A 26911-nucleotide genomic window follows, 5' to 3' on the forward strand; every position below is an offset into this window, starting at 1 on the left:
CAGGTTCAAACAGGGATTCATTATGATCTTGGGAAACACGGATTCAGTGAATGTGTATTTATTTACTGATCATTAATAAATCCCATAGATTTGTCACAGGATATCCTATTTTAATTAATCATGTATAGAGATTGTGAACTGCTCTTTCACAAGGAGACACTGTCCTATCAGAACAGAAGTAAGGCATTTGACAGTATCCATGTTAGAAATACCTTGTTTGTTTTCCAGTGGTATAGTTTTCATGAAGTAGAATGAGGATTTCAGTTTCCTGGTTTTGGCGCCTTATATGAATACTACATTCACTAACTCAATTTCACTGTAAAATTATAAAAGAAAACGCGATCAATCTTGAAAATTACAAATAAACGTCACTTCCTGTTTGAAATGTTAGATGTGGGTAACTTTTAGTTAATTTTTTCATCTTTGTACAAAGTTAACGTAATATTGGCACAAAACTAAAATACCAAATCATTTTCCCAAGTACACAAATTGCTTGCTTTATTTTCTCTTCACTTCTTTCAAATAAATGGTTGGTGAAGTTGCAGTTGCCTTTTACATGCAAACTCTTTGGTGCGTACCCTGTTGCGTGCCAAATGGGTTGCTTCACTGCATAGTCATATTTTGACTCAGTCTCTGGTAATTTGATTAAGTATTTAGTCTCTCCCTTACAAAACCATTTCAATTCAAGTTTTGACTTCCATTTTCCATTTCCATCTTGCTGTAAGTAACCAGAAGATGTTAGTGCACTACTTGGTATTCAGGAGAGAGAGTTTTTTGCAAATCTGCAGTATGTTATGAAGACATGGATGTTATGTATCTTGTAAAATTTAGTTATGTATAATATTAACAATGTTAGCTGACAGTTTGAGATTTTACTGTATATTGCATTTATGTACTAGGCCTGCTTGAAGCTAGTTGTTGGGTTGGACTCAAATTGTGTTTTCTCAGCCTGTAGGTAGAATGGGGGTATGATTCTCTTGGGACTTGATAGATTGAGAGTCTCAAATCTAACTCCAAAACAGAACAGCCTGTTTTTGCTTGGAGATCATTTTCACAGAATTTCAGTAATGATTTGCAAATGAATCGGGTGACTAGAGTGTATGCTAAAATAGTCTTGGGGCATTATGGAAAAGCTCTGAAAAATTAAGTAGAAAGGTTACTTTTTCTACAGGCTTATTGAATGGTTCTGTAATATTTAGGATAGATAGCTTATGTCTGTACTGTAGATTATAATTAATGTGGGTTTTTTTAGAAAGACAAAAACTAGAAGATTTACATTTTCTTTTACAGGCTACAGCTTGTATAAGAGCCTGTAAAAGTCTGTGGTTTCATTCTTATTGAATAAAGATTTTTCTCTAAGAGTTACAAATAAATTTTCATAAACTTTTAAAATTGCCTTGTCTCATAACCTAACAAGGGTTCTCCAAGCTCTAGGTGGAACCTTAAAGATTTAAGCTGCTTTTCACCTTTTATTCTTTGTCTCTTCTTTCACCCTCTCTTGATGTTTGTTGGAGCCCCTTTTGGCATTCTCAGGTCTTTGTTTTGTTATATCAATGCAGGGCACTTTCTTCCTTCCAGGGCCTGAGTGCACTGGCTTGGCCCTGCTGGCTTCTGCCAAATGGGTTTCTGCCAAAGTCAGCACTACCTGAGAATGTGCAGGTCTTGAGTTGAGCTACTCAGCTGGTCTCAGTTGCATCCTGCTAGGTGTGGTTTTTTTTTTTCTTTTATGCTCTTGGTTGGTTTCCCAGGAGTTTAACAAGATGTAGCTGCTTCTTGGTCTATTCTTAGTTCTAGCTACTTATGTGGCATGCTCCAGGATTTGAATCAAGTAATTTTATTTTGTCCTCCTTAAATACAGAAAGATCACTTACTCTATCATATTACAGGATGAAGTAAATTGAAGTAGAGTATAAGTACAGGTATGGTATATTGTAGGAAATAAAATAGGTGAACTGCTTATTATATTGGAATCTTATTTGTTCTTGCATATGCTTTTTATTTATGCAATTCAGTTATTAACCATATACATTCTTCACTATTTTTCAACATTATCATCACAAGAGATCTCTGAATTTATGTAATATTTATACTTTCACGAAGTGTGTTTGATCTTCTAGATCTAGAATTTTCTGCTTCACCTGTAGCTCTCAACTTAAGATTCAGTTTTTGATATAATTTTTCTCTAAAGGGTTGACAGAGAAAGACATAAATAATAGGATCAAGGCATACATTTGCAGCAGACAGTAACAAAGTGAATTCCTTTGCATAGAACAGAGATCTTTTTGACTGACAGGTGTATTTTGATTCAGTTTGGCTTAGTGTGTATGGAATTCTACAGAGATGATATGGGACAAAGCAAATGACAAACACAAACATTATGCTGAATATGTTACGATTGGTTTTTTTCTTAGTTGCTTCTGAATTTCTCCTGAACTTTTTGTAGGAATTGTATATTTTTCTTGATATCAAACTGTAAAAAATGGTTAATAGAAAAAACACAATCCAAAAAATTCCTAGGCAAATATAGCTTGAAGCCTTATGCCAGTATTTACCTAATTCGCTTTTGAGACTCATACAATTTTTGGGATTTCTCTCTTTTGGAGACTCATTAGTTAAAATAATATTGGGCAATGCTAAAAACATTTGCAATACCCATATGATTATGGAGATAATCTTGCTGTAATTTACTGTGTGAACAAAGGATGTAAACCCAGGCTTTACAATTTTGTAGTACCTATCAAAACCTATGAGGCCAAAAAATGCTATTCCAATATACATATTTAAGTAAAAGACAACAGCTGAATATCGGCACACAAAGAAGCTGAGTTGCCCAGGCCCAATTTCTGTATCAGCAAGAATTTTGAAAGGGAAAGTCAGGCTCATGATGAGGTCAGCAACAACAATGTTCTTGAGATAGACAATAAAACTTTTTTTGCTAGAAACGTGCAGGAAAATCCATGCTGCTGTGCCATTTAGCAGGAATCCTCCTATGAAAATGAAACTGTATGCTAGCGGGATGACTTGCTTGGTTACTACTGAGTTGTAAGTACAGTGGTTGCCTGAAGTATTTGCACTTGAGTTGAGCATTTCAGAATGTTTCAATCTGTGATCCTGAAAGCAGAAGGAAAATTAGATTTACCAAGAAGATACCATGGACGTGTTCTCATTGTCCTTATCATTATTTGTAAGATTAACATCATTGTAGTTTGTTGTAGCATCGGTATATATTTTTTTTCAAGAATCAAAATAGTAACTTTTCTGGCAAGTGTGCATAATAAAACTGTTTGCCCAGTGATGCTGGATGACTAGCTCTCTCTAAGTAAGCATCACTTATTTTGTTTTTCAGTTTGTTTTTTTCTAAATTCTTCAACCCTTTTTTGGTGAATGTGGGCACATACCCAGCCCTGAAATTGGTCAGGAGGCATGTTACCCAAAATGTGTGTGGGGTTTTTTTTGTTGTTGTTTTTTTGTGGGAGTTCTCTGTAGAGTGGCCTAACTTTATTTATTTTGGGTATCTTATAGAAGAAAAAAACCTCACAGTATTTATTATATAAAGAAGGGTCTTTCATTAAAAAAAAAAATCAGCAAAATAATTATATAATTTTTTCTCTCTCCTTTCCCAGCTTCTTATGTCTTGACTTTATCTAAACTGCATGTTGTATATATAATGAGTGGAACAAAATTGTTACTTTTATTTTTTTGAACTGGCATTTCAGTTCTTTTTTTCTGTGCAGCACAATGGTGCACCTTGTGGCCATGGAGGATTCCAGACACAGCAGAACCATTAAAATTATGTTCTGCAGAACTGACTTGCGTAGAAAAGATGTCAAGGGAGGTACTCTGTTTATAACAGTGAAGGTTTTGGGATAAGGTTGGTGCTGGTACAGGGGAAGGCTGGTGGGTATATTCAGATCCACTGTCCTTTTTGGAAGAACTTCTGCTCACAATCTGTCATGGTTACATGACCTGTGTACTGGGGCACATTCTGTGTAGTTGAATGACTGACTGTCAATATATGTACCATTATGAAGTGCTGGATTTTTTAATTCTAAGGGCCAGTATTTCATAGCTGACACTGTCTTACTAGAAGAGATATTGCTTATGTCAATATTTGATAAGCAACTATCGATCCTCTGGATCATGGGGTATAAAGAGACTCATTTGTATACCTGCATAAGGTGTAAGGTAGGACTGTCTTCTCAGATTTCCCTAGTTAATCCTAGTTAATAAAAAAAACAAACAAACCCCAAATAAATATTGCCTGATTTCCAGAGGTACTCAAAATATGAATTTCTCTCTCAAATTAGTGAGAGTTGAGGTTGATCAGTATCTCTGAGAATAAGGCCAATTTGTTTAGGTTTTAACAGTCCTGAATTAGAAAACGGGTCTTTGTATATTCTGCATTTAAAGTATAAGCTTTTCACATTTATTTATCAAGTATGAGGAATATATTTTAATATTGTGTAAAAGGAAATGTTGTATGGATAAGACATTCACTATCAGCATGTGACTCAATCCCAGACTCAGTAGCAGATAGTAAAGAGTTTGGGTCAGTTAAGGGAGTGGCTTTCGCTCAGATGCCTCAGGCTATTGTTTGCTGTCTCAACAACATGGTACAAATAGTTGCTGCTTTTTTTTTTTAATTCATTGTCTACAGCATGAGTCCAATCTGGGAGCCTGCCTTAGAGGAAGATTATATTAATTCATTTTGTGTTTAGCAGCTATATAGTTCACAGATATGCTAGTAAGAAAGAGGATGCCAGGAAAGAGGATCAAAAGTCACATATGACAGAACCTGTAAGGCAGCTGGAATTGCTGCCATATCCTTACCCTTCTTGGTCTTGATTGATAAGTTGTGGATGGTCACTCACTGGGGTGTTATTGTTCTAGGGATCTTTCCATTCCAAGGGGAAAAGATCTATTTTTCCCGCTGTGTAATCTGTGTACCTAAATCGAGGGAGGGGGGGAAACCACAGTTATAGTTTTACATCATACTGTAATACGATACATTTACTTAAAATGCTAGTTGGAGCTGGTAGAAACATTTAATTGTCATCTAACACTTAGCAATAGAAGAGAATCTTGAAATCTTTCAGTAGATCTTTGAAGAGAGGGATGAAGATTCAAGACATGCCTTTCACGTGTCATACAGAAGTCAATTCATGTTTGCCTGGATCAATTATCTTTCCCTGCTGTTCTTCAAGAAAAAAAAGTTAGTGTGTCAAAATCACCATAATGATTCTACAGCAGGGGTGGGCAATTATTTTAGCTAGAGGGTCGCTTCATGAGTTTTGGTGAGCTGTTAAGAGCCACAAGGGTAGCCCTGCCCCCTGGTCACCATCTTGGTGCTAGAAGTCCCACCCCCTAACCCCTGATCTTTGTCACTGTTAGTCCCTACCCTTGCCCTGGAAGTACTCCTTTTGGGAAGGGGGTTTGCCATCTTGGAAACGGAAAAAAGTACTAAAAATCTAACATGTACAATAACATTTTAATTTTATTTTAAAAAGATTTTGGTCCCAATTTGTGTGGTTTGCAGCATGTATATAGAAGTGATTGCATAATAGCTCAAAATGAAGTCTTACTCTTGTATATTGGGTGGGTGTTGGGTGTGTGTGGGGGGTGTGGGTGTGTATGGGGAGGGCTAGTGAGGAGCGTTTGTTGGGGGTGTGTGGGTGGGTATGGGTTTTATGGGGTGTGTGGAGAGGGAGAGTGGCTGGGGGTGCGTGTAGTGGGGTATGTGCAGGTAGTAGTGAGCAGGGCTCCTTCTATAGACCATGAGTATGTGTGTGGGGGGTGTGTGTGGTGTTGGTGGGGTGTGTGATTGTGTGTAGGGGAGAGTGTAGTTGTGAAGTTTGCGGGGGAGAAGTTGTGGGTTTGGTGGGGTGTGCATGAAAGCCCCCCCACATGCACCCCCCTGAGTGAGTCAGCACCTGTGCCTGCCTCGCAACAGCCCAGAGCCTGTGTGCCCTGTGGCGCTTCCCCACCACTGCCAGCAGTGTGCAGCCCCAGCAGACCCTGTGCCTACTGCAGACTGACCCTGGCAGGAGTGGATCGGCCAGATGTGCACAAAGCCCCGACCCAGCCGCTGTGTCAGCTCCACACCACCCACCCCTGGTGTGTCCTGCTGCCCCCTGAGCACACGGTGAGCCTGGGGCAGCTCTGCACTGGACTGTCTTTCTGGGCAGCCCAGGTATTGGCAGCTGCTGGTCCCAGTCCTGCGGTGCTGGTGGGGACCTGCCCTTTGCTTGCTGCAAACTTGCCTGCTCACTCTGAACAGCTATTGCAAGAGCAGCAATGGCAGGGCAGAAGTGTGCTCAGTGCAGGGGAAAAGCAACTCCCCACTTCCCTCCAGCATTGCCCTGTGGTTCCTGCAGCAACTGTGCAGAGCCTGCACTGGGCTGCCCTGCGCTGTCACTGCCATCTCCGGGCTGCCCCACAGGGCAGTGGGGGCAGTGCAGAGGAACTACAGGGTAGCTCAGGGCAGCCGCAGGCCCTACTTAACCAGGGAGCGGCAGGACATGCCACCATGGCATGATGCCTGGGCCAGGTGGGACGGAGGGATCTGCTGCAGGCTGGACAAGGCCTGTCCGCGGGCTGTATTTTACCTACCTCTGTTCTACAGAGCTAGGTTCAAAGCCTCAATCACTGGAACTGCTGTAGAGAGGGATATGGGTTATAGCATATATCCTCAGTAATCCATGTCCCTTTGTGGGTTTTATATAGAATGAAAGTACTTCTCCCCACTCCCCTAAAATTTATCCCCCTATGTGTATGTGGAGGAGATTTTTCCTTTTTGGTGTATGGCTAAGCCATACTTTAACACTTTCCCTTTGGATGCAATACATAGAGGGCAGTGACTGTTTTCTCCCCCCCCTTTAAAAAAAGTGTTCTGCTAATGTCATTATTTATAAATCTTCTAAGTTAATTAAAGTAGAAAGCGTTGAGTATTTTCTTATAAAACTGCTGTATTTCTTTCTTTTTTTAAAAAAGTGTTTTTAAATGAAGCTATTTATTTACCACCCCAATTCTCTTGTTAGCTAAGAAAAAACAAGCTTCTTATTCTGTTTGTCTTAAATTGCAGTAAATGAAATTTATGTTGAGTGTTAGAAAGAACTTTCTCTTTGGGGGGTTAAGGATTAGAACAGGGTACCCAGAGAGGTTGTGGACTTTCTGTCCTTGGATGTTTTTAAGAGTGGTTAGACAGACACTTGTCTGGGTTGGTTTAGTCTTGATGATCCTGCTTTGATCAGGGGATTGGATTAGATAACCTTTTTAAGTGCCTTCTAAACCTATTATTCTGAGATTCTTTTTTTCTCTTCATAGTATGTTGACATGGAAAACTGTGATCCTTAACCAGAAGTTCTTAAAACAAGTTTTGGTTTCTGTTGTTCTTCCTGATGAGGCTTGTACATTGCTCCTTGCTTTCACTGTGGGTATATACTGCATATTTTGTGTTGCATATCTTCTGAAGCCAATGCTAGAATTCTGTGCTATGTGAAGTTTATAAGTGTATATCTTCACACATGGATGCACACAAGAGAAATAGCAAATATTATTTTAGGCTTTCTCATATGCCTATCAAGTTTTTCGAAAATGAAATTAAGGTTAATAGCTAATGGATCGACTCCGCATTGATGGTTTCTACCATCACCCTGATAAAAATGGTTTCCACGCAGACATTTCTCCAAAAATCTCATCTCTCCTCAAGAACATGTTTTTTACCCTTGATCTTTGACTAAATCCCAAGAAAATAGGTCTTTATAGATTCCATAGACATTTGGGCTGGAAGGGACCCTGGAGGATCATCGAATCCAGCCCCCTGCCCCAGGGGCAGGAAGTCAGCAGTGGTCCCAGTAAGATAAACATCCAAATGTATCTTGAAGGCGTTCAGAGTAGGTGCTTGAACCGCCTCCAGGAGCAGTCTATTCCAAACCTTGGGGACTTTACAGTGAAGAATTCCTTTCTTATGTCCAGCCTGAATTGGTCATGATGGAGTTTGTGACTGATCTTGTCATCCCTTGGGGTGCTCTGGTGAACAGATGTTCCCCCAGATCCTGATGAGCACCTCTGATAAACTTATAGGTGGCTACCAGATCACCCCTGAGCACTGAGGAGTCCCATGGCTCTCAGCCTCTCATCATAAGATGTCCCTGCAGGACACGATGGGCAACTTAGTCATCACGCCAGATGATAAAGCTAACATATTTAACGATTTCTTTGCCTCTGTCTTCCTAAGTAGGGACCAGTTCAGCCACCTCCCTGCGGGGACCCCCTCGGGCCCCGGGAGAGACACGCCTGGGCCAGGGGTTAGCGAGGAGTTAGTTAGGGTACTTCTGGAGAGGCTGGACGTGTTCAAGTCCGCTGGTCCGGACGATCTTCACCCTAGGGTTCTACAGGAACTGGCCGAGGTCATTGCGGGACCCCTGGCGCGGCTCTATGAGCACTCGTGGTGCTCTGGCGAGGTGCCGGAGGACTGGAAGAGGGCCAATGTGGTCCCTATCTTCAAAAAGGGAAAAAAAGAGGACCCGGGAAATTACAGGCCAGTTAGTCTTACCTCAATCCCGGGTAAGCTCTTTGAAAAAATTATTCTGGCACACATCCAGGAGGGCCTTGCGGGGGAATGCGTGCTCAGGGGCAACCGACATGGGTTCATCAGTGGCAGGTCTTGTCAGACCAACCTGGTGGCCTTTTACGATCAGGTCACCAAATCATTAGACGCAGGGGTTGCTGTGGATGTAGTCTTTCTGGACTTCCGGAAGGCTTTCGACACTGTCTCTCACCCTGTCCTCATCAAAAAGCTGGGAGACTGTGGTGTCGATGCCCACACGGTCAAATGGGTCGCCAACTGGTTGGAGGGCCACGCCCAGAGGGTGGTGGTGGATGGGTTCTTCTCGACCTGGAAGGACGTGGGCAGTGGGGTTCCGCAGGGCTCGGTCCTCGGGCCCGCACTGTTCAACATCTTCATCAGTGACTTGGATGAGGGGGTAGAAAGCACCCTGTTCAAGTTTGCTGATGACACTAAGATGTGGGGGGATGTGGGTGCACTAGAAGGGTGCAATAGGCTACAAGCTGACCTTGACAGGTTGCAACGGTGGGCGGATGAGAATAGGATGGGGTTTAACACTGATAAGTGCAAGGTGTTGCACATGGGGAGGAAGAACCGGCACCACACTTACAGGTTGGGGAACTCCCCTCTTGCCAGCACGGAGACGGAAAAGGATCTTGGAGTCGTCATTGACTCCACGATGAACATGGGCCGGCAGTGTGGGGAGGCAGTCAAGAAGGCCAACCGTACCCTGTCATGCATCCACAGATGCATCTCGAGCAGGTCCAGGGAGGTGATCCTCCCCCTCTATGCGGCACTGGTCAGGCCGCAGCTGGAGTACTGCGTCCAGTTCTGGGTGCCACACTTCAAGAGGGACGTGGACGATATGGAAAGAGTTCGGAGGAGGGCCACTCGTATGATCAAGGGTCAGCAGGGCAGGCCTTATGAGGAGAGGCTACGGGACCTGAACCTGTTTAGCCTCCACAAGAGAAGGTTAAGGGGGGACCTTGTGGCCTGCTACAAACTGGTCAGGGGGGATCAGCAGGTATTGGGGGAGTCCCTGTTCCCCCGTGTGCTGCCAGGAGTGACCAGGAATAACGGTCACAAGCTGGCGGAGGGTAAGTTTAGATTAGATATTAGGAGGTGCTACTTCACAGTCAGGGCGGCTAGGGCCTGGAACCGGCTTCCAGGGGAAGTGGTGCAGGCTCCTAGCCTGGGGATTTTTAAAAGGAAGTTAGATGAGCACCTTGCCGGGGTCATCTGACCCCGGTGCTCTTTCCTGCCAAGGCAGGGGGTCGGACTAGATGATCTACCTAGGTCCCTTCCGACTCTAGCTACTATGAAACTATGTCCCGTGATTTGCTTGAAAAGCATCTATGGATGCAAGCCAGCATTTTTGCTCGCTTTACTAGCCGCAGCATCGCACTGAAGGCTCATGTTCATCTTGTGGTCAATCATGACCCCCAAGTCCCTTTCATCTGTAGTGCTAACCAGCGTAGCACTACCAAGCCTATAAGCAAGCTTCAGGTTTTTCCTCCCGAGGTGGAGAACCTTGCATTTTTTGGTGTTGAACACCATTGGGTTCTCGTCCTCCCATTTCATGAGTCTGTCCAGATCCGCCTGGATCACCCTCCTATCCTCAGGTGTGGATACTTTACCCCAGATGTTGGTGTCCTTGGCAAACTTGGCCAGTCCGTTTCTGACACCAGTGTCTACATAATTGATGAAGATGTCAAATAGTATAGGCCCTAAGACAGAGCCTTGAGGGACACCACTGGTCACAGCGCACCAAGACAATTGGCTCCCATCAACCACCACCCTCTGGATCCTACCGTGGAGCCAATTCCCCAGCCAGCAGATTGTGATGAGGTTGAGGCTGCAGTTAGCCAGTTTAGCCAAGAGGTGATCGTGGGATACCAGATCAAAGGCATTTTTAAAGTCAAGATATACAATGTCAATCTCTTCCCCTTTGTCCAGGTGATAAGACACCGGGTCATAAAAGGAAATGAGATTGGTCAGGCAAGACCTACCAGCAACAAACCCATGCTGGGTATCCCTCAGGATATTGCTTTCAGCTAGTCTGTTAAGGATGGCTTCGTTGATAATCTTTTCCAAGACCGTCCCCAGGATAGAGGTCAGGCTGATGGGCCCGTAGTTTGCTGGATCTACTTTCCTCCCTTTCTTGAAGATAGGCATGACGTTGGCCCTCTTCCAACCATTGGGAACTTCACCAGAGTGCCAAGAGTTCTCAGAGATCCCTGCCAGCGTCTGAGCTATGATGCTTACCAGCTCCCTGAGTACCCTTGGGTGTAACTCATCAGGGCCGGCTGACTTGAAGATATCCAGCCTGTCAAGGTGTTCCTTCAAGCGTCCACGAGGTCAGCTTTGATGGAGGCCAAGAAATTTCCCTCACCTGGGCCTCCCTGACCCGTAGTGGGCAGGGCTGTCCCATGGGACTGGTGAAAAACTGACACAAAGTACCCTTTAAGCAAGTTCACTTTTTCCTGGGCATTGGTTATCAGTTGTCCCATCTGGTTCAGCAGGGGTCCAGTGTTGCCCTTGCTTTTCCTCTGGCTCCCCACATATCTAAAAAAGGACTTTTTATTGTCCTTGATATTTGTAGCTTGCTGGAGTTCTATCACAGCCTTGGCTTTCCTGGTTTGCTCTCTGCAGGTCCAGATCAGAGCAGAGTATTCCTCCTTGGTGGTGGTTCCAGTCCTCCATCCTTCGTAGGTCTTCCTTTTAAGACGCAGAAGTCCCCTGGAGAGCCAAGGGGGCTGCTGTGCCCTTTTGCTGCCTTTCCTCCGAGATGGGACGGACTTTGCTTGTGCATCCAGGATTGCTCCCTTGAGTAGCAACCACTCATCCTGAGCTTCCCTCTCCATTGGGTTGTGGCCTTTTAGGGCCTCTCTGACAAGCCTCCTTAGCTTGTCAAAGTCAGCTTTCCCGAGACTGACTTGCCAGCTTTACAGCAGATGGTGAAGTTGATCAGTTCATGGTCACTGTCACCCAGCTTCCCTTCGATTATTAGGTTGCTGATTAGGTCCCTGGTTGCCAGGTATGGAGTCTCTTGGGTCTCAGTGCAGCTGCTAATGCTGTGCCTTGTTTTTGGGTGAAAAGTTTGTGGCATAGTTGATATCCCTTAAACACTAAAGGCATCGGCCAGAGCCACCTCATCTTTATGGGGCATAGAGCCCAGCTTGAATGCATTTGGGGGTTGTGAAGTCTTTCCTTCCTGCTAGTTCAAACTGCTCCGGTACCTGCAGCAAAAACTTCTTAATTCCTCTATTTAAAGGGCATTCAATACCTTCTGCATATTTCATATTTCATTTTAAGGGTGAAAAAATAACCCTCTACTGAATTTAGAATGGTTCTTTGTGGACTTATGCATCAGGCAATTTAGATGTCTTTTTATTTAATTTTAAATAATTATCTGAGTGATTTATCAGTTCTTTGGCAAAATGCTGCTGGAGAGGCACAATGATTTAAGGTTATCTGAACTGGGGAAATCTGGCTGTCTGGCTGGTTCTGTCTGTCTGGCACTGTAGTAAATCTGTTGTCGTGTTACTTGTACCCTTGCTTTTACCTTTACTTCATATGCATTAAGTTAAAATGGTGGGTCATTCTTGTACCTGAGAGTTGTTTTTAATTTATACTTGGGAACTCCCTTGTATTTTCTTGCAGACCACACACCCCAGATAAGATGCATACTTTGTTTTTGGGAAGGCAGAACGAAGAGAAAAGAAGACTCTTTCAGAGTTATGGCTGGATAGAACAAAGGCAAGAGCCTAATCTTCAGCTTGCTAACCTTCTCTTTCCTGCTCAGGCAAAAGCTAATTTTAACCCTTTCACAGACGAATTGGGAGCAGAACTTGGTTGCTCAGCCAAAAGCAGAAACCTTAGTTGCTGTTGAAAACTGGATTTGATTGGAGGGGGATTGAGGTAGGGAGGGAATAGGATTTCAACAAGAGCTAAAAACAGTCTGCAAAATTGTAAAATAGAAGAAGGGAGACTGCTCACAGACAGCAAATTTACCAAAGAAGTGATAGCTCGATTAGTGGACCATTAGTGAACCATCAAGAACATTAAAAAGCTGAGAGGGCTGTTTAACACCTGTGAAAAGCCTTTAGCCATCTGCTAGGAATCAGATAGACTGTAATGAGATAGGAAGTCAATTGACTCCTTCAGCCCTGCTGAAATAGAAAGGCCACTACTGCTTCTGTGCAGTAGGAATCAGAAGGGGGGTTCTACTGCACCATTGCATCCACCCCATATCCATGAATCCTTTGTACAAAGAAGCCAAATTGATGTGCTGAGTATGCAGAAGTTTGATTTGGTTAAGTGCTTAAATGGCCTATACTTTGAGTTGCTTGTAGCCTTGCCAAAATGTATGGAAGGAGAGTTTTGCAATTCCATTATTTAAACTACTGAAATTCCTTCTGTCTTAAAATACCTGTTCTTACCGTACATGGATTCCAAAACCACTCATATACTTTTTGTGCAGTCTGCAACCTGACTGTCAAAGTTCATAAAGTTCATAACACTTCTCGCGATTACCAAATAATATCTATGCTGATAAACAGGGAATTGATGCAACCTTTGTTTGTTTTTCCGCCTATCATTTGCTTTTTCCTCCTGACTGTCCATAGACATTCTCTAGTACAGAAGACATTTACAGATTATTTTTGGAACCCAGTGCAGCTGCTTGATCAGTGACTGCCGTACAATTACTGAGTGTTAGAATTGCTACAATATAGAAATGTTTTTGAATGGCAAAATGAATCTACCAGTGTATCAAGAGCTTCCCAAATATTCTCTTGTATGCAAGGTTTCTTGTAATGCAAGGGAAGTTCAGGAAACAAACAAACAAAAAAGCCCAACACATCACAGTTACAAATGATGCTGTAATCCTACTATAAGATATAGGTACTTATATGCATTTTATAGTTGGAACATAAAAACTGATCTGGAGTGCTCAGTCCTCCACTAAATAGTCACTTTCATGTTCAGAACATGTCCATGGTCATGTAGGACTTCATAGTTGCATGTCCTGGGTTAATGAGAAGTTTCAGAAGATGCTAGGACAGAGTTTAGGTCATCCCTCTCAAAATCTTGTAATACTTAAGCTAAATGAAAATGTCTTTCACTGTTCTAATAATATAGGACTTTTTAGCAAATTGTCTATTGTAATTGCCTTAGTGTGGTCTTTTGGAAGGGCTAATTAGCTATGCTAAAGGCTCGCTGTTTCAGAAATGAGGCTATGCTGCTTTTGGTTTGGTATGTAGCAGCTACTTCCAGAAGCAGTATAGCTGTGTTCAGGCAGCACTAGGCCCAGGTTAATTAGCTCTGCCTTGGTACCAAGCTAATTTGTATAGTCTTGTCCATGATGTGTGAGGCAAAATCATGCTACATTCTCTTAGCAAATGCAATGGGACACTGACTGCTACTATGAGAATGTTTGGTCTGGACTGGGTTTGGTCAGAACCAAAACAAAAGTCCATTTCAGGGACCAGCTGAGGATGCCAAAAAGCAGTCCTCAAATCCAGGACATCACTAGGCAATTTGAAAGGGCTGGTTAGTTTAACACTACGCAAATGCATTATTAACTGAATAGGAGAGGAATCCTCTGTTTTACACCCATGTTTCTTGCCTTGCCTCATTTGGTATTGAAAATGCATGAACTTCTTGAGAGGATGTGCCCCATACAAATTCCACAACAGCTATAGAAATGTGTTATGTAGTGTATATAGCTACAGGAGCTTATGTAGCTACCAAAATGTTATATGCAACTTAACCATATATAAATTAAAATGACAACTGCCTTGTCTCCAGCAGGATTGCAAATGGTGTGAACACAGTTATCAGATTTAATTTTTTTCTAGTATAGATACGTTCTTCAGAATGAGGACAGGACAGGGGAAGCAGTAACTTGTTTTCCAGTTTGCTCAGGGGTGCTTTCTTTCTTTAGATAGATTTTTAAATCACCTTTGTCTTTTTTACTGCATCTTATCAGCAGCTATCAGTAATTTTTTGTCAGCTCTTTTGCCAAGTGACTGAATTCACATATATTTTTTTCTGTTCATATCAACCTTTGCCATAAGACAGTATCTACATTTTAATACTCAAGGGAGTGAAAATATTCATCATAATATTCTGGGTGCTATTTCAGCCATTTAAAACAGTGTGTGTTTGTATTGGCTGGCCATTCCACTTTTTTGTCTTCATTTCTAGGTCATTAAAAATGAGAATAGTAATAAACAGTCAATCGTATAAAGACATAAGAAAAGTCAAAGTGATATTCCCACTATGAGGGAATATATTCATATGACGTTAGAGCTAATAGGGGAAGATGTTCAATACAAACATAGACTTAAATTGCTTATGAAAAGAGCTGAATCAGTAGTTATGCTGATGCCCATAGGGTGAAAACAGACATAGTCTTATGTTGCCTTTGTGCTGCCACAAACATTTTAATGACATTACAAAGTGAAAATGGATTTCCATACTCCCTGTCTCACCACATACATTCAAATTTGTGGTTCCAACAAAGTAGTAATTTGTGCCACTTTATTGCAGTGGATGTCTATTTGCTTTATGGTGGGAGAGAACAGGCAGTCCACAGCTGCCCACATATTCCAGCACTCCAGGCAGGCACTCTCAGGGCTTGGTCCTGTGTACACCCTATGAATTCCTATGTAGAATTAGGCCCATCAAACCTTAGGAGTGCCTGCCCGGCATTCCCTGCCTCCAGAGACGTGCCCTGGAAATTGCTGGGGTTGCATCTCTGGAAGTGGGGAACACATTGCCCACTGATCTTGTGGGTCAACGAACAATGTGCATTTCATGCAGTGAAGCAGATCAGCTGTGCCGGGACATAACTGAACACTGCTACTCTGCTTCATTTGGTGACGTTTATTTAGAGCCTCTCATGGCTTTAATTCTACACTTCCTTGCTATCCAGCTGTGCTTTTCAGGAAGAACCACTTCTCAGTGGGAGAAGGTAGTTTGTTCTCCCTGGCCCTTTTAAACCTTGGCCTTTCTGCTAGGATTCCTATTAAGAATGTCCGAGTGAAGTGGGGTAGGAGGTATGTGTGATTGTGCACCTATCCATTGGGAATTGCACTGTACTGCAACAGCAACATATTTAATGAAATTGTCACTGAACGACCCTTGCTAGCTCCCCAGATAAATCTCCACGGTGTTCTAGAAATATGAAGCTCAGAAAATACCAGGAAAGACATTATCTAATGCCTTTCCTTGCATCCCAATGCTTTTGTCAAGGACAAAATTAACAAGACAAACATAATAATAATAAGATAAACAGAAACTTAAACTTCCTGTTCTCTCAGTAACAGTACTGTTACCCCTTTCACCTGAGTGGCTAACTACAATTAGGGGTATTTCAAAGTACTTTAATTAAAAGGAAAACTTGGAGGGGCAGAGTTAGCTGTCTCCTTCCTTTCCCTCAGCCATCTACCTGGAGTGCTTGGATATCTCAGCAGCCTTGCATTTGTCTGTTTTGTATGAAAACATACTTGAATTTCTTGTGGTTATTGGGAATGAATGGCAGTGGTTAAACCCATCAGTCTTCTGGGGAATTCAACCCAATCCACAGCTCTGTTCCTATATACTTTTCCCTTTAAATGCATATTTTGCTGCTTCTTGTGTCTTTTCTTTTAGCTGGAGCTTTGTTAATGGAAGGTAGAGGTAGCACTGGCCTGAACTTGCCTTACTTAACACAGTTTTTGATGGGTTTAAACTGAATTTCTGGCTTTAGAGATATAACTAATAAATGGTAGAGGAGTCAATTTTGACCTTCAACCTACTTACTGATTTATTAGAGTTGTTGTCTTCTTTAGTTTCTTGTTTATAAATACATTTGGGGCAGGGAAAATGTCTCTGTGTGCATAGCACAGTCAACACTCAAAAACAACGACACAGAAATCCAGGAGAATGTGAATCTGACTCTTCTGGGATTTAATGTTTGTGTGCATATGTGTTTCTTATTCCATATGTTTGCAAAACCAGTCTCCAAGCTTATAAATGCAGTGCATCTCAACCACTACTGGTAGTACTATGAACAGTTCTGTTACCTGTAAATAGAATTCAAAGGGATAGAACTAATCACTAGTGATTTAAGGGCATGATTTTGAGAGGTTCTGAACACCCTCAGCTGTCATGGACTTCAGTTGGAGCTGTATCTACTTGACAATTCTGGAAAATCATTCATCTGTTTATGTAAGCAAACTCTCTTGTTTTTCCTCCAGGGGGCAATAATAGCACATTTTTCAATGAAAATAAAACTTAACTAAAAAAAATCATATTGCTTGCCTGAGTAATACTTAGAATGAAAAGGTGGACTTTACTGTAACAAAGTTGGCAATAGAGAATATGCTACTATGCTACTTGAATCTAAGACAACTTTGAATTTAAGATCCCCTGATAATTAGATTCTAAACATGGAAAATTTATAAATGTGTTTAATATTCCCTCTATACATAATGTAATTATTGTGTGTGGGGGGTCATTTTAATTTTCTGTGCTCCTGCCCCCCCCCCCAAAAAAAAAATCTGGGGTGGGCGTGAGAGGACAGAACCCCCTGTCCCCCTACTTGTGCCTGCCCCCCTGCTGCCTGTCCCCACTCCATTGCCATATCCTCTTCCTACTAATCTTCTGTGGTAGCTCTGGTTCCAGGTTTAGTTTCAGCAGCCCTAGCTCTGCCTTTCCTGCCCCTACCCAGCCAGGCAGAAACAGTGGTAGTAGCTCTGGGACTGTCTGGGTTGGGGTTGGGGTTGGGGCTGCAGCTGAAGGTAAATGGGGTGGAGGGTGCAGTTTTCCCTACTTTTCCCCCCAAGCCACACCCCATAGTCCCGTACCGCCCCCCCCCCCACTGTATGAGCCAGCACCTACCCTGGACCAGTACTCAAATCTAAGACTAAGCTTTTTTCTCATGTTGATTAGGGGGAGGGAGACCTTGTCTTGGATTAAGTAACCATGCTACTTAATAAACGTACCCTCTATGTTAAACAATGTATAATGATCTTTTAAAACAAATGTTCCAGACACGACTTCTAAAACTCATTAAGGGTATTATGGATACTTTCTTTGCTCAGATGGCAAAGCTGGTCAGGAAACCTGGCCAGAAGAAAGGGAAACTGTTATTGAAAACTGTTTTCTTGTTAAATAAAGTTTAGAAAATGTGGTGTTTTATTTGGGGAGTATAGAATATTCCGAACTGGATGTAGCAATTTCATTTGTTTTACTGTCCAATCTTGCTTATTCTCGTTAAACAACAGTATTATCTCAATTTTCTGATCATTAGGTATTATAATTTTCTGGAAACTTTTATTCTTATTTCTGAATATTTTACAAGGTTAGTTAATGATTTAAAGGGCCAGATCCCCCACACAGACCTGTATCAACCACTGTGTTCATACATACCTTTTAAGGTCCTCACAAGTTTAGACAATTCTTTTTTGTATGCCCCTAGAACCAGTTTCAGTTCTAAGCCAATATTGAGCTTATTTCAGATATTTCACTTGGAAACACACAGAGTATCTATATAAGGATTCTGACTTTCCTTTATGTAATTATTAGAAACAGCTGCTGTATCAAATGTAAGTTCATTTACTTATGTAGAGAGATATTTTAGGTATTGAAACACTTTATTCGTAAAGGTAAATATTTGAAGGGATGTAAAATATTTCAAAATTACAAATGATCATGTAAATTAATATTTTCATGTCTAACACGCATTTTATGGAAGTAATCCAATGTATTGCTTGTTCAGAACATGGAAACAACTTCGCTAATCTTTAATGTTGTTAAAATTTAAATAAAAAATGCTACTTGAAAAAAAGAAAAGAAAAGTTGCAGGAGAATATTAGGAAATAAGCCTAAAATATTTAAGTATGGACATTTCCTTACCTGTATCTTTTCAATCACTGCTGGAATAGTATTCATCTAGCTGGGTATGCTATGCAACTGATCATTGGAAATACAAGCCTATTAATTTGATCTGTATTTCCTGGTTGGTGCCTTCTAACTATTGCTTGTGAGTGGCTTGTGTGGCTTCCTGTTCCTTTTCATTTTTGAGAATTTATTTAACCAAATAAATGTAACTGACATTTTGATAAAGTAGTTGTAATAATTAAAAATAAAACTATAAAAATAAGCTTAAAAGGCAGAAAATTAAGATTCTTTGACAGAAAATGCAATTACATGCAACACTTCCCATCTTTCTCCTGTTGTCAGTTTAAGGCTAAAGAAAGGAGGAGATTACAATACAAATCCTTGTTGCATGACTTGGAATAAGTTATGAGACAAATGTTTTTTAAACAAAAGCAGTTGCTTTTACTTACCACGTACTGTGAAATCTTGTCTGTAGTGTTCATTAACTCCTTAATAATCGAATATACTTTTAATTTAACATAAATATGCTTCACGCTGTTATCTGCATAATCTGCTTAAGTAATGATAATTCTTGAAACTTCTACTTCAGCTCCAAAACAAAAATGTGTCAGTGATATTGCTTAGCCAAATGTGGTTTAAATGTCAAGTCCTGCAGATGGTTAAGTACACTGCTTTTAGTGTACTTGTGTGTACTTCCATGTGGATCAGCACTGAATTGCTTTCAAAGGATACAAATTTGTAAAGTCAGGCATAACAGTAAACGTTCTGAAGCTGAGCATAAGCAGAAAAATATTGTTCCCATGTCTAGCTGTGACCTTTTCTATGAAGCTACTGTAATAGTTTCTGTTATTAGTGGACGTGTTTTAGCCAGAGTTCACAGGGACTGCATTGCAGTTGCGTGGGGTGTGCTGGGAGAACATCAAAGATTTGCTCTTGGGGAAAAATCTTGGTGTGCGCTCTCTCTCTCTCCCTCTCTCTGGTTTTTGTTTGTTTGTTTGTTTTATTTTGTGTTTTTTTCCCCTACAGCCTCAGGTCCTATTAATATCCCTGCAGGCTCATTCCTTCTTCCCTCCCTTCCCCAGCACACGTTTTTTCCCAAATCAAGACAAAACAAAATAAAAACCCACCACAGATTAATGATGAAGCAAATTTATTTTTGCTCTTTAGGTTTTCTTGTAAACTTTAAAAGCCTAAATTTGTCTCTTCCTGCTGAAACTCAGAATTCCTTCTCTGAGAACATATATTCTGTGAGGTAAGAAAGTGTAGTACTGCCCCTGTTTAATCAAGGGGGAAACTTATATACAGAGATTAAGGTCAAAGCACACAAGTTACCCATTAGCTTTGGGTTTCAGACATAGGCACTGGTTTTATTTATAACTTTTACATTGTTTTTATGTTCAGGGCATCGCTGAGGTTGACTGTAGTTGCAGTTGTGAGTTATGCTTCTGCAATTCTGATTCCAGCTGCCTTGGCACACTCATGAAATACCACAAACACTGGTGACTCAAGTTTTTTGATTCAAGTGATTTCACATCATGGAAGAGATGGGGAGAGCATCGCAGCATCCAACTGCCCTATATAGTTGCGGTCTTCCTGGCAGTCTTTTGCGAGCATTGTTCTCAGAGCCACTGGAACCTACTTTCACTAGCCCTAAGGTACAATTTCTAAGGAAAAGAATTTTTCTACTGTGATTAATTCTAAATACTTATTTTCTTTTGACCCTTTTACAAAGCTGCTCATCTCATTTGATATTTCTGGATAGTTATTTGCTTAAAATAGCTGTAGAAAGAAATCAAGTTAGGGTGTTAGGTGCTTGACTTCATGAGGGAGATGGGCTAGCTGGATTTTTCTTAACCAGCCTGAGATCCAAAGTTCACAACATTGCATCTTTGCTCTGTGCAGTCGTGGCAGAGTAGGTTATACCTGTTGATAAGTGTGAAGGGAAATGTGACTTCATTTTGGGGAAGTCAGTGTATTTTATCTGCCTTCACAGGTGTAAGCGAGGCAGGCTAGCTTCTCTCTGCTGCAGAGGAAATGAAAAAAACCCCGAATCCCAAAAATCAATTGACTCTAAAGTCTCAATGTTTTCAGGTCCTGTTTTTGGCTGAGGGGTTTCTGTTCTTATCCACTGTCACTGGGACTGCTGTGCCCACCCACCTCCACCTCATAAGATCCAGTTTCACAAAGAAGAACAAAAAGGATTGCTGGGAGCTGTCTCTTACCTTTCTTTACTGATAGAGTGCCTGGATGGAAGTGCCTCTTCCAAGATTGGGGAACCTGTAAAACAGTTTCTCTGCCCTGAGGAGGAGGGAGAAATGTGAGCACTCTTTATCAGAAAATCCTTGTCCTTGGACATAATGTCTATGAAATATGTGGTGTTATCCTCATGGGGGAAGGGAAGCTTGATTGAATTACAGAGCTAGAGAAGTTTTCCTTCCCATCCTGACTGCTCACCATGACCATGGAACAACTGCCCAACCCTTTTCCCCATAGTTCCTGCAGATGTAGGGTACTACTGACACTTCCCCTTCCTTTTCACAGCTTTTCAGTGGCCCTGGCATCACTATTTGTCTAGGTCTCTCACAAAGCAGCAAGCAGGCTGGCAGATCCTTTGAATCTGCAACGTTCCACAGCTGAGGTTGGTTTTAACCCATTTAAACCCTTGAATAAAGTATGGATTCATACAAAATCCCCCTCTGGACTCCATCCATCCAAGAACTCTATTCTGAATTCATCAGGGCAAGAAAGCTTGCCTGAAAGAGGAACCTTGACTCCTTCTCACCCCTTTCCCAAAAATAGTTTGGCTGAAATTTCTTTATTTACCTGAGGAGGGATAAGAAAGAAGGCTCAGATGTTTCTACCCTGAAAAAGATTTGCAGACAGCCTGTTTCTGTGTTCATTTCCCTTCTATCTTCACTCTCAAGATAGATGAAAAATAGAATACATGCATGAAAGCCATGGATGAGGAATAAAGAAGCACTAGGGCAGGACAAACAGCCTTCTAAAGAATCTGCTTTAGAGGATTCTTCCAGCTGCTGCTGGTTCAAAGTGAAATCCTTTTTCATAAAGGACACAGATCCCAGTACTCTGGGATGGGAAGAGGGTCAGACTTTAGATTCTGATCTAGCACAAATTTTTTTTGCTGATTTTTTTTTTTTTGGATTGATCTCCAAATGAAATTCCTACAGGGGAGGGGGAAAGTCAAGCCTGTAGGGAAAGTGAAACCACTAAGCATCATTACCCCTGTTATTATAATTCCAAGTTTAGTACTTCATTTTTCTATAAATCTTTCCTTGGAGGAGAGGATGTAATTGAGGAGTAGCAGGAACTTCTAGGAAAGGCCACAAGATAGAGTCTGTTATTGGGCAATGTTATAGTGTTTGCTAGACTAAAACAAATCTCTTTTCTCCTCCAAAGGTTGATGATAATCTGTTCTCTGGTCAAGGACCCAAGCATTTCCATACAGTAAATTTATTGTCAAAAGATACTTATGGACTGAATTAACAGTAATAAAAAAAAAAAAAGGTTGAGTATGTATCGTGTGTCTTTAGAGCTTCAAGGAGGCTATTTGGTGAGCCCGTGGACATTGTGGGAATGAACTCGTGGGGGGAGGGAAGCAGACCACAGTACCTAATAAGTAGTGTACATGAGACTACAGATTATAACTCAAACCAGTGGACCACTTTGTACCAGCCTGTTTAGAAAGTGCATCAGAGAGGAATTAGTTGCATCAGAGGAAATGCAAGTTTGGAGGTCAGTGGTAGGAATGAAATTCTAATATTTGGTTTCTTTAGCTGTCAGCTTTCTGATCACTATCAGCTTCTGAGAAATCGGTATTTGGAAACAGTTAGGCAACCTTTTATTTCCTTTTTCTTTCTTGTATTAAGCACAGAGCTACAGAATAGACAGGACACACAGACAGTCATTCTACATATCCTATGAATTGGAGCCACAAAAGGATTCTCATCTCTAAGGAAGAAATCAGGGTTTTACTCCATATTGTTCATAGTTTAAAAAGAAGTTAGGAGGCTACACAGCCATTTTTAATCTAGTATCTCAGCAAATCCATGATGAAATTGCACCGTAGAATGTTAGACCTTAAGATTCACCCTGCTTGTCTTCAACTAGTTTCTACAATGGGAATGTTATAGCATCTGTAGTTTTGAAATATGCTTATCTCTGTAAAAAAATAGATACAGTTTCTCTCACTAACAGATTTGCAAAGTGAATACATCTAAAAGCCTGTTGCTGATGCACCGAAGATACTTTTGTACACCATCTTTTCTGTTATCTCACTATAACACTAAAGAAGTTTAGTTAAGTTTATCTATTGGTAATCAGTGCTATTTACCAATAGATAAACAGCACTGATTATTACTTTAGCCTCATGTGAGCTTAAGGAATGCTTGGAACTTTGGTTTCATTGACATGGCCCAAATATCCTTCCTATTTTCCATTCAAAAGAGTATTTATTCTTCAAGGGTTGGTAGTACATTATAATCCAGACAGTTTGATCTTTAGCTCTCAGACTTTTCGATACAGACTTGTGAGTCAAAAGATGGTATTGTAAGAGGCAGTATATATGCTTTTAGCATTCTGGAAGAATTCTTTGAGCAGACTGTGTCAAAGGTTTTCTGGAGGTTTACCCATAGATAAACCTATTCATCTTAACCAATTTTCCTATTTACAAGATTATCTATAATGGATTCTCAAATTTCTTTAAGATGGACAGGTTAGGTTTGGAAGCTTAGCCCTGGAATACTCTTTCTACTATGTTCACAATAGAGAGCAGTGCTAGAGATACACTGAGCATACCCTCAAAAAACAGCTTCAGAACACTTCTTTAGTATGAGGCATACATAGGTTGCTAGGTTATATGTTAATGGCAGTATTCTGCCTCACTGTCTGATGTGGTGTAAACATGACCATAATGTTTAATTTTCTTTACCAAGGGCGTGATTTGAGTTTTCTTCTGGCAGGTTTTTCAGTGGTAGAGACTTACCTCCTATGCCACTGATTAACAGGTCTGGTCTTTTTTTTGAGGCTGCATAGAACAAAGATTTGGTGTTATGTTTTTGTGGATTTCATTTACCATGAAGGGCAATGTTCATGTAAGATACGGTTACATTTTTTCCTTCTCCCTGTTTTAATATGCTTAGGAACTATAACTGCTTCAGTGCTTTAAAGCTGAAAAATACATCTGTATGTGAAGTGAAGCCAGCGTGAAACAGATGCCAGTGATGTCAATCAGGCTTCAGATTTATACCAATCACATGTGAACTGAAACCAGAAGTTTCTAACAGCTGTAGTTTCTGGTTACAGAAATAGTCATCTGTCATAAGTTGTTCCTTAGTGAGTGATTAGGTTGTGGTCTTAGGATCTTTGGCAGTTTGAAAACACATCTTGCAAATGAGCCTTACACACACCCCATAACATGGCTATGATGCCACTACTAGCAGTTTCAACAAACAGATAAAGAGCTAAAATTAGTTACCTCAGATAACAGGTGATAGTCTGGGGAGTGTTGTATTGTGCCTCTGTTGTAAGATATTCAGTCAGTTGCCTTTGGGTTAAATTAAGAATCTTGAACTTCCAGGATGCAGAGCACCTCTAATAATCACTGAGAGCAATCAATTCTAACTTCAGAGATGCTCAGGACTAATCTACAGACTGAAATACTGTGTAGTAGGGTGCTGAATGCTCAAGGAAGCTGTTAGTAGGATAAAAATAATCTTTGTGTGCACGTTTCTGTTTGTTCTGAGCTGTCGTTACCACACTGACAAAATTTTGCGTTCTGGTGATCCTGTAGAATCAGAAAGTCAGAAGCTGAAGGTTACCCAGTTTGGGTGCTGGGGTTTGTTTTCAAAGATGACTTGAGTTCCTTATCTGGTGCCAAACTTGAGACACCAGCCAGGACTTTCAGGGAGGAGATGCTGACCATTTCCTGAAAATTGTTCCTTTTTTAGGCAAGTTGGCTAAGTACAGATGGTCTAAAATCCCGAGGTTGAATTGATTAAATTTTTGCAGGTTAGTCTAAGCTACAAAGACTAAACCAACAAGCAAGTGAATAGACATTCACTTTTGATTCTGGAAGTGCAGTCACATGCCTGCAGTGGCCCAGGCCAGAAGCCGCAGGGAGGAGGGATGGGACGGTGAGGGTTAGAGCGTGCCTCCTTGCTCGGCTGGAGCAGAAGCTTGAGTCAATGTTCGTCCCCCACCCTGAGAGGGTGTGTGCAGAGGAGGTGCAAAGCATCCCAGGATGCTGGAGAACTGCAAGTTGACTTGAATCTGGGAGGGATCTGGGATAGAAGTTCAATAAACCATTTTAACCTAAATCAGTTAAGTTTGTCACTATATCCATCCAGGTTCATCTTAAAACAGTTTCGGCCACTTAAAAACCAGTTTATATGCACTGAACTTCTGTTGTGTTACAGATTTGAACCAGTTTCTGATCACTTATACCAGTTTATGTGCAACTTCTGTCCCTAGTCCTCAAGTTCAGCACCTGAAAATATTAGTCCCCACAGGAAAACTTAGACCTGATATTCTGACACCCTTTCTTTATAAGGTAGTTCAATTGGGTTCTTTCTCTTCCAAGCAAAGGATTTCATAGATTTCATAGACATTAGGGCTGGAAGGGACCTCAGGAGATCATCGAGTCCAGCCCCCTGCCCAAAGGGCAGGAAGTCACCTGGGGTCATAGGATCCCAGCAAGATAAGCATCCAATTTACTCTTGAAGGTGTTCAATGTAGGTGCTTGAACCACCTCTGCTGACAGACTGTTCCAGACCTTGGGGGCTTGGACAGTAAAGAAATTCTTCCTTATGTCCAGCCTGAAACGGTCTTGCAGGAGTTTGTGACCGTTCGACCTCGTCATCCCTTGGGGCGCTCTGGTGAACAGACGTTCCCCCAGATCCTGGTGGTCACCCTTGATAAACTTATAGGTGGTCATCAGATCACCCCTGAGCCTACGCTTTTCCAGGCTAAAGAGTCCCATGTCTCGAAGCCTGTCATCGTAAGATCTGTTTTCCTGACCTCTGATCATGCGCGTGGCTCTCCTCTGGACTCTCTCAAGCTTCTCCACATCCTTTTTGAATTGTGGAGCCCAAAACTGGACGCAGTACTCCAGCTGTGGCCTCACCAAGGCCGAGTACAAGGGGAGAATGATGTCCCAGGATTTGCTCGAGAAGCATCTATGGATGCAAGCCAGCGTTTTGGTTGCTGTATTAGCCGCAGCATCACATTGAAGGCTCATGTTCATCTTGTGGTCAATGATGACCCCCAAGTCTCTTTCTTCTGTAGTGCTATCCAACGTAGCACTGCCGAGCCTATAAGTGTGCTGCAGGTTTTTCCTCCCAAGGTGGAGAACCTTGCATTTTTCGGTGTTAAACACCATCAGGTTCTCGTCTACTCATTTGCTGAGCTTGTCCAGGTCAGCCTGGATCACCCGCCTATCTTCTGGCGTGGATGCTTTGCCCCAAAGTTTGGTGTCATCGGCGAACTTGGCCAGTCCACTCCTGACTCCAATGTCCACATCGTTAATGAAGATGTTGAACAGGATGGGTCCCAGGACAGAGCCTTGAGGGACCCCACTGGTCACGGCACCACGATGAGTGACTGCCATCAATCACAACCCTCTGGGTCCGACCACGGAGCCAGTTTCTCAGCCTGCGGATCGTGGTGGAGCCAAGGCCACAACTGGTCAGTTTGGCCAAGAGGTGATCGTGGGATACCAGATCAAAAGCTTTTTTGAAGTCAAGATATATGACATCAATCTCTTCTCCCTTGTCCAGATGATAGGTCACCCGGTCATAGAAGGAAATGAGATTGGTCAAACAAGACCTACCCACAACAAACCCGTGCTGGCTATCCCTTAGGATGTTAGCCTGGGCCAGTCCATCAAGGATGGCCTCCTTAATAAACTTTTCTAAGATCTTCCCCAGGATAGAAGTCAGGCTAATGGGCCTGTAGTTAGCTGGATCCACTCTCCTCCCTTTCTTGAAGATCAGCACCACATTGGCCTTCTTCCAGTCTTTGGGCACTACACCAGAGCGGCAGGAGTTTTCAAAGATCTGTGCAGATTGTCAGGGCCAGCTGACTTGAAGGTATCCAGCTTCTCAAGGTGTTCCTTCACGAGGTCAGCATTGATGGAGGGTAGGGGATCCCCATCACCCGGATCTCCCTGTCCCATAGCAGGCATGGACGTCCCATGAGACTGATGAAAGACTGACGCAAAGTACCTATTTAATAGGTTGGCTTTTTCCTGGGCATCAGTTGTCAGTTGCCCCATCTGGTTTAGCAGGGGTCCAACGTTGCCCTTGCTTTTCCTCCGGCTCCCCACATATCTGAAAAAGGACTTTTTGTTGTCCTTGATGCCTGAAGCTAGTTGGAGTTCAGTTGCAGCCTTGGCTTTCTTGGTTTGCTCCCTGCAGGACCGGACCAGTGCAGAATAAT

The 26911-nt window shown here is 41.9% G+C and overlaps 2 protein-coding genes across 9 annotated transcripts in view; one reads left to right on the forward strand and one right to left on the reverse strand.

Moving 5' to 3' along the window:
• The window catches only part of MED12L (mediator complex subunit 12L), a 315648-nt gene that overhangs the window by 117707 nt on the left and 171030 nt on the right, over positions 1–26911 (forward strand). The gene's annotated exons all lie outside the window — the stretch shown is intronic.
• Positions 2074–3105, reverse strand: P2RY14 (purinergic receptor P2Y14). The gene has a single exon (XM_090052966.1). It carries the CDS (start codon positions 3085–3087, stop codon positions 2074–2076), a length of 1014 nt encoding a protein of 337 aa, XP_089909092.1. The 5' UTR covers positions 3088–3105.

The sequence above is a fragment of the Crocodylus siamensis genome, chromosome 6 (genome assembly GCF_052110815.1).
Source record: "Crocodylus siamensis isolate JL-2025a chromosome 6, ASM5211081v1, whole genome shotgun sequence".
In the NCBI taxonomy this organism is placed as follows: Eukaryota; Metazoa; Chordata; order Crocodylia; family Crocodylidae; genus Crocodylus; species Crocodylus siamensis.

Excerpts from the sequence above, each read along its gene's own strand:
- P2RY14 (XM_090052966.1), bottom strand. The coding sequence starts at position 3,087 with ATGCTCAACTCAAGTGCAAATACTTCAGGCAACCACTGTACTTACAAC.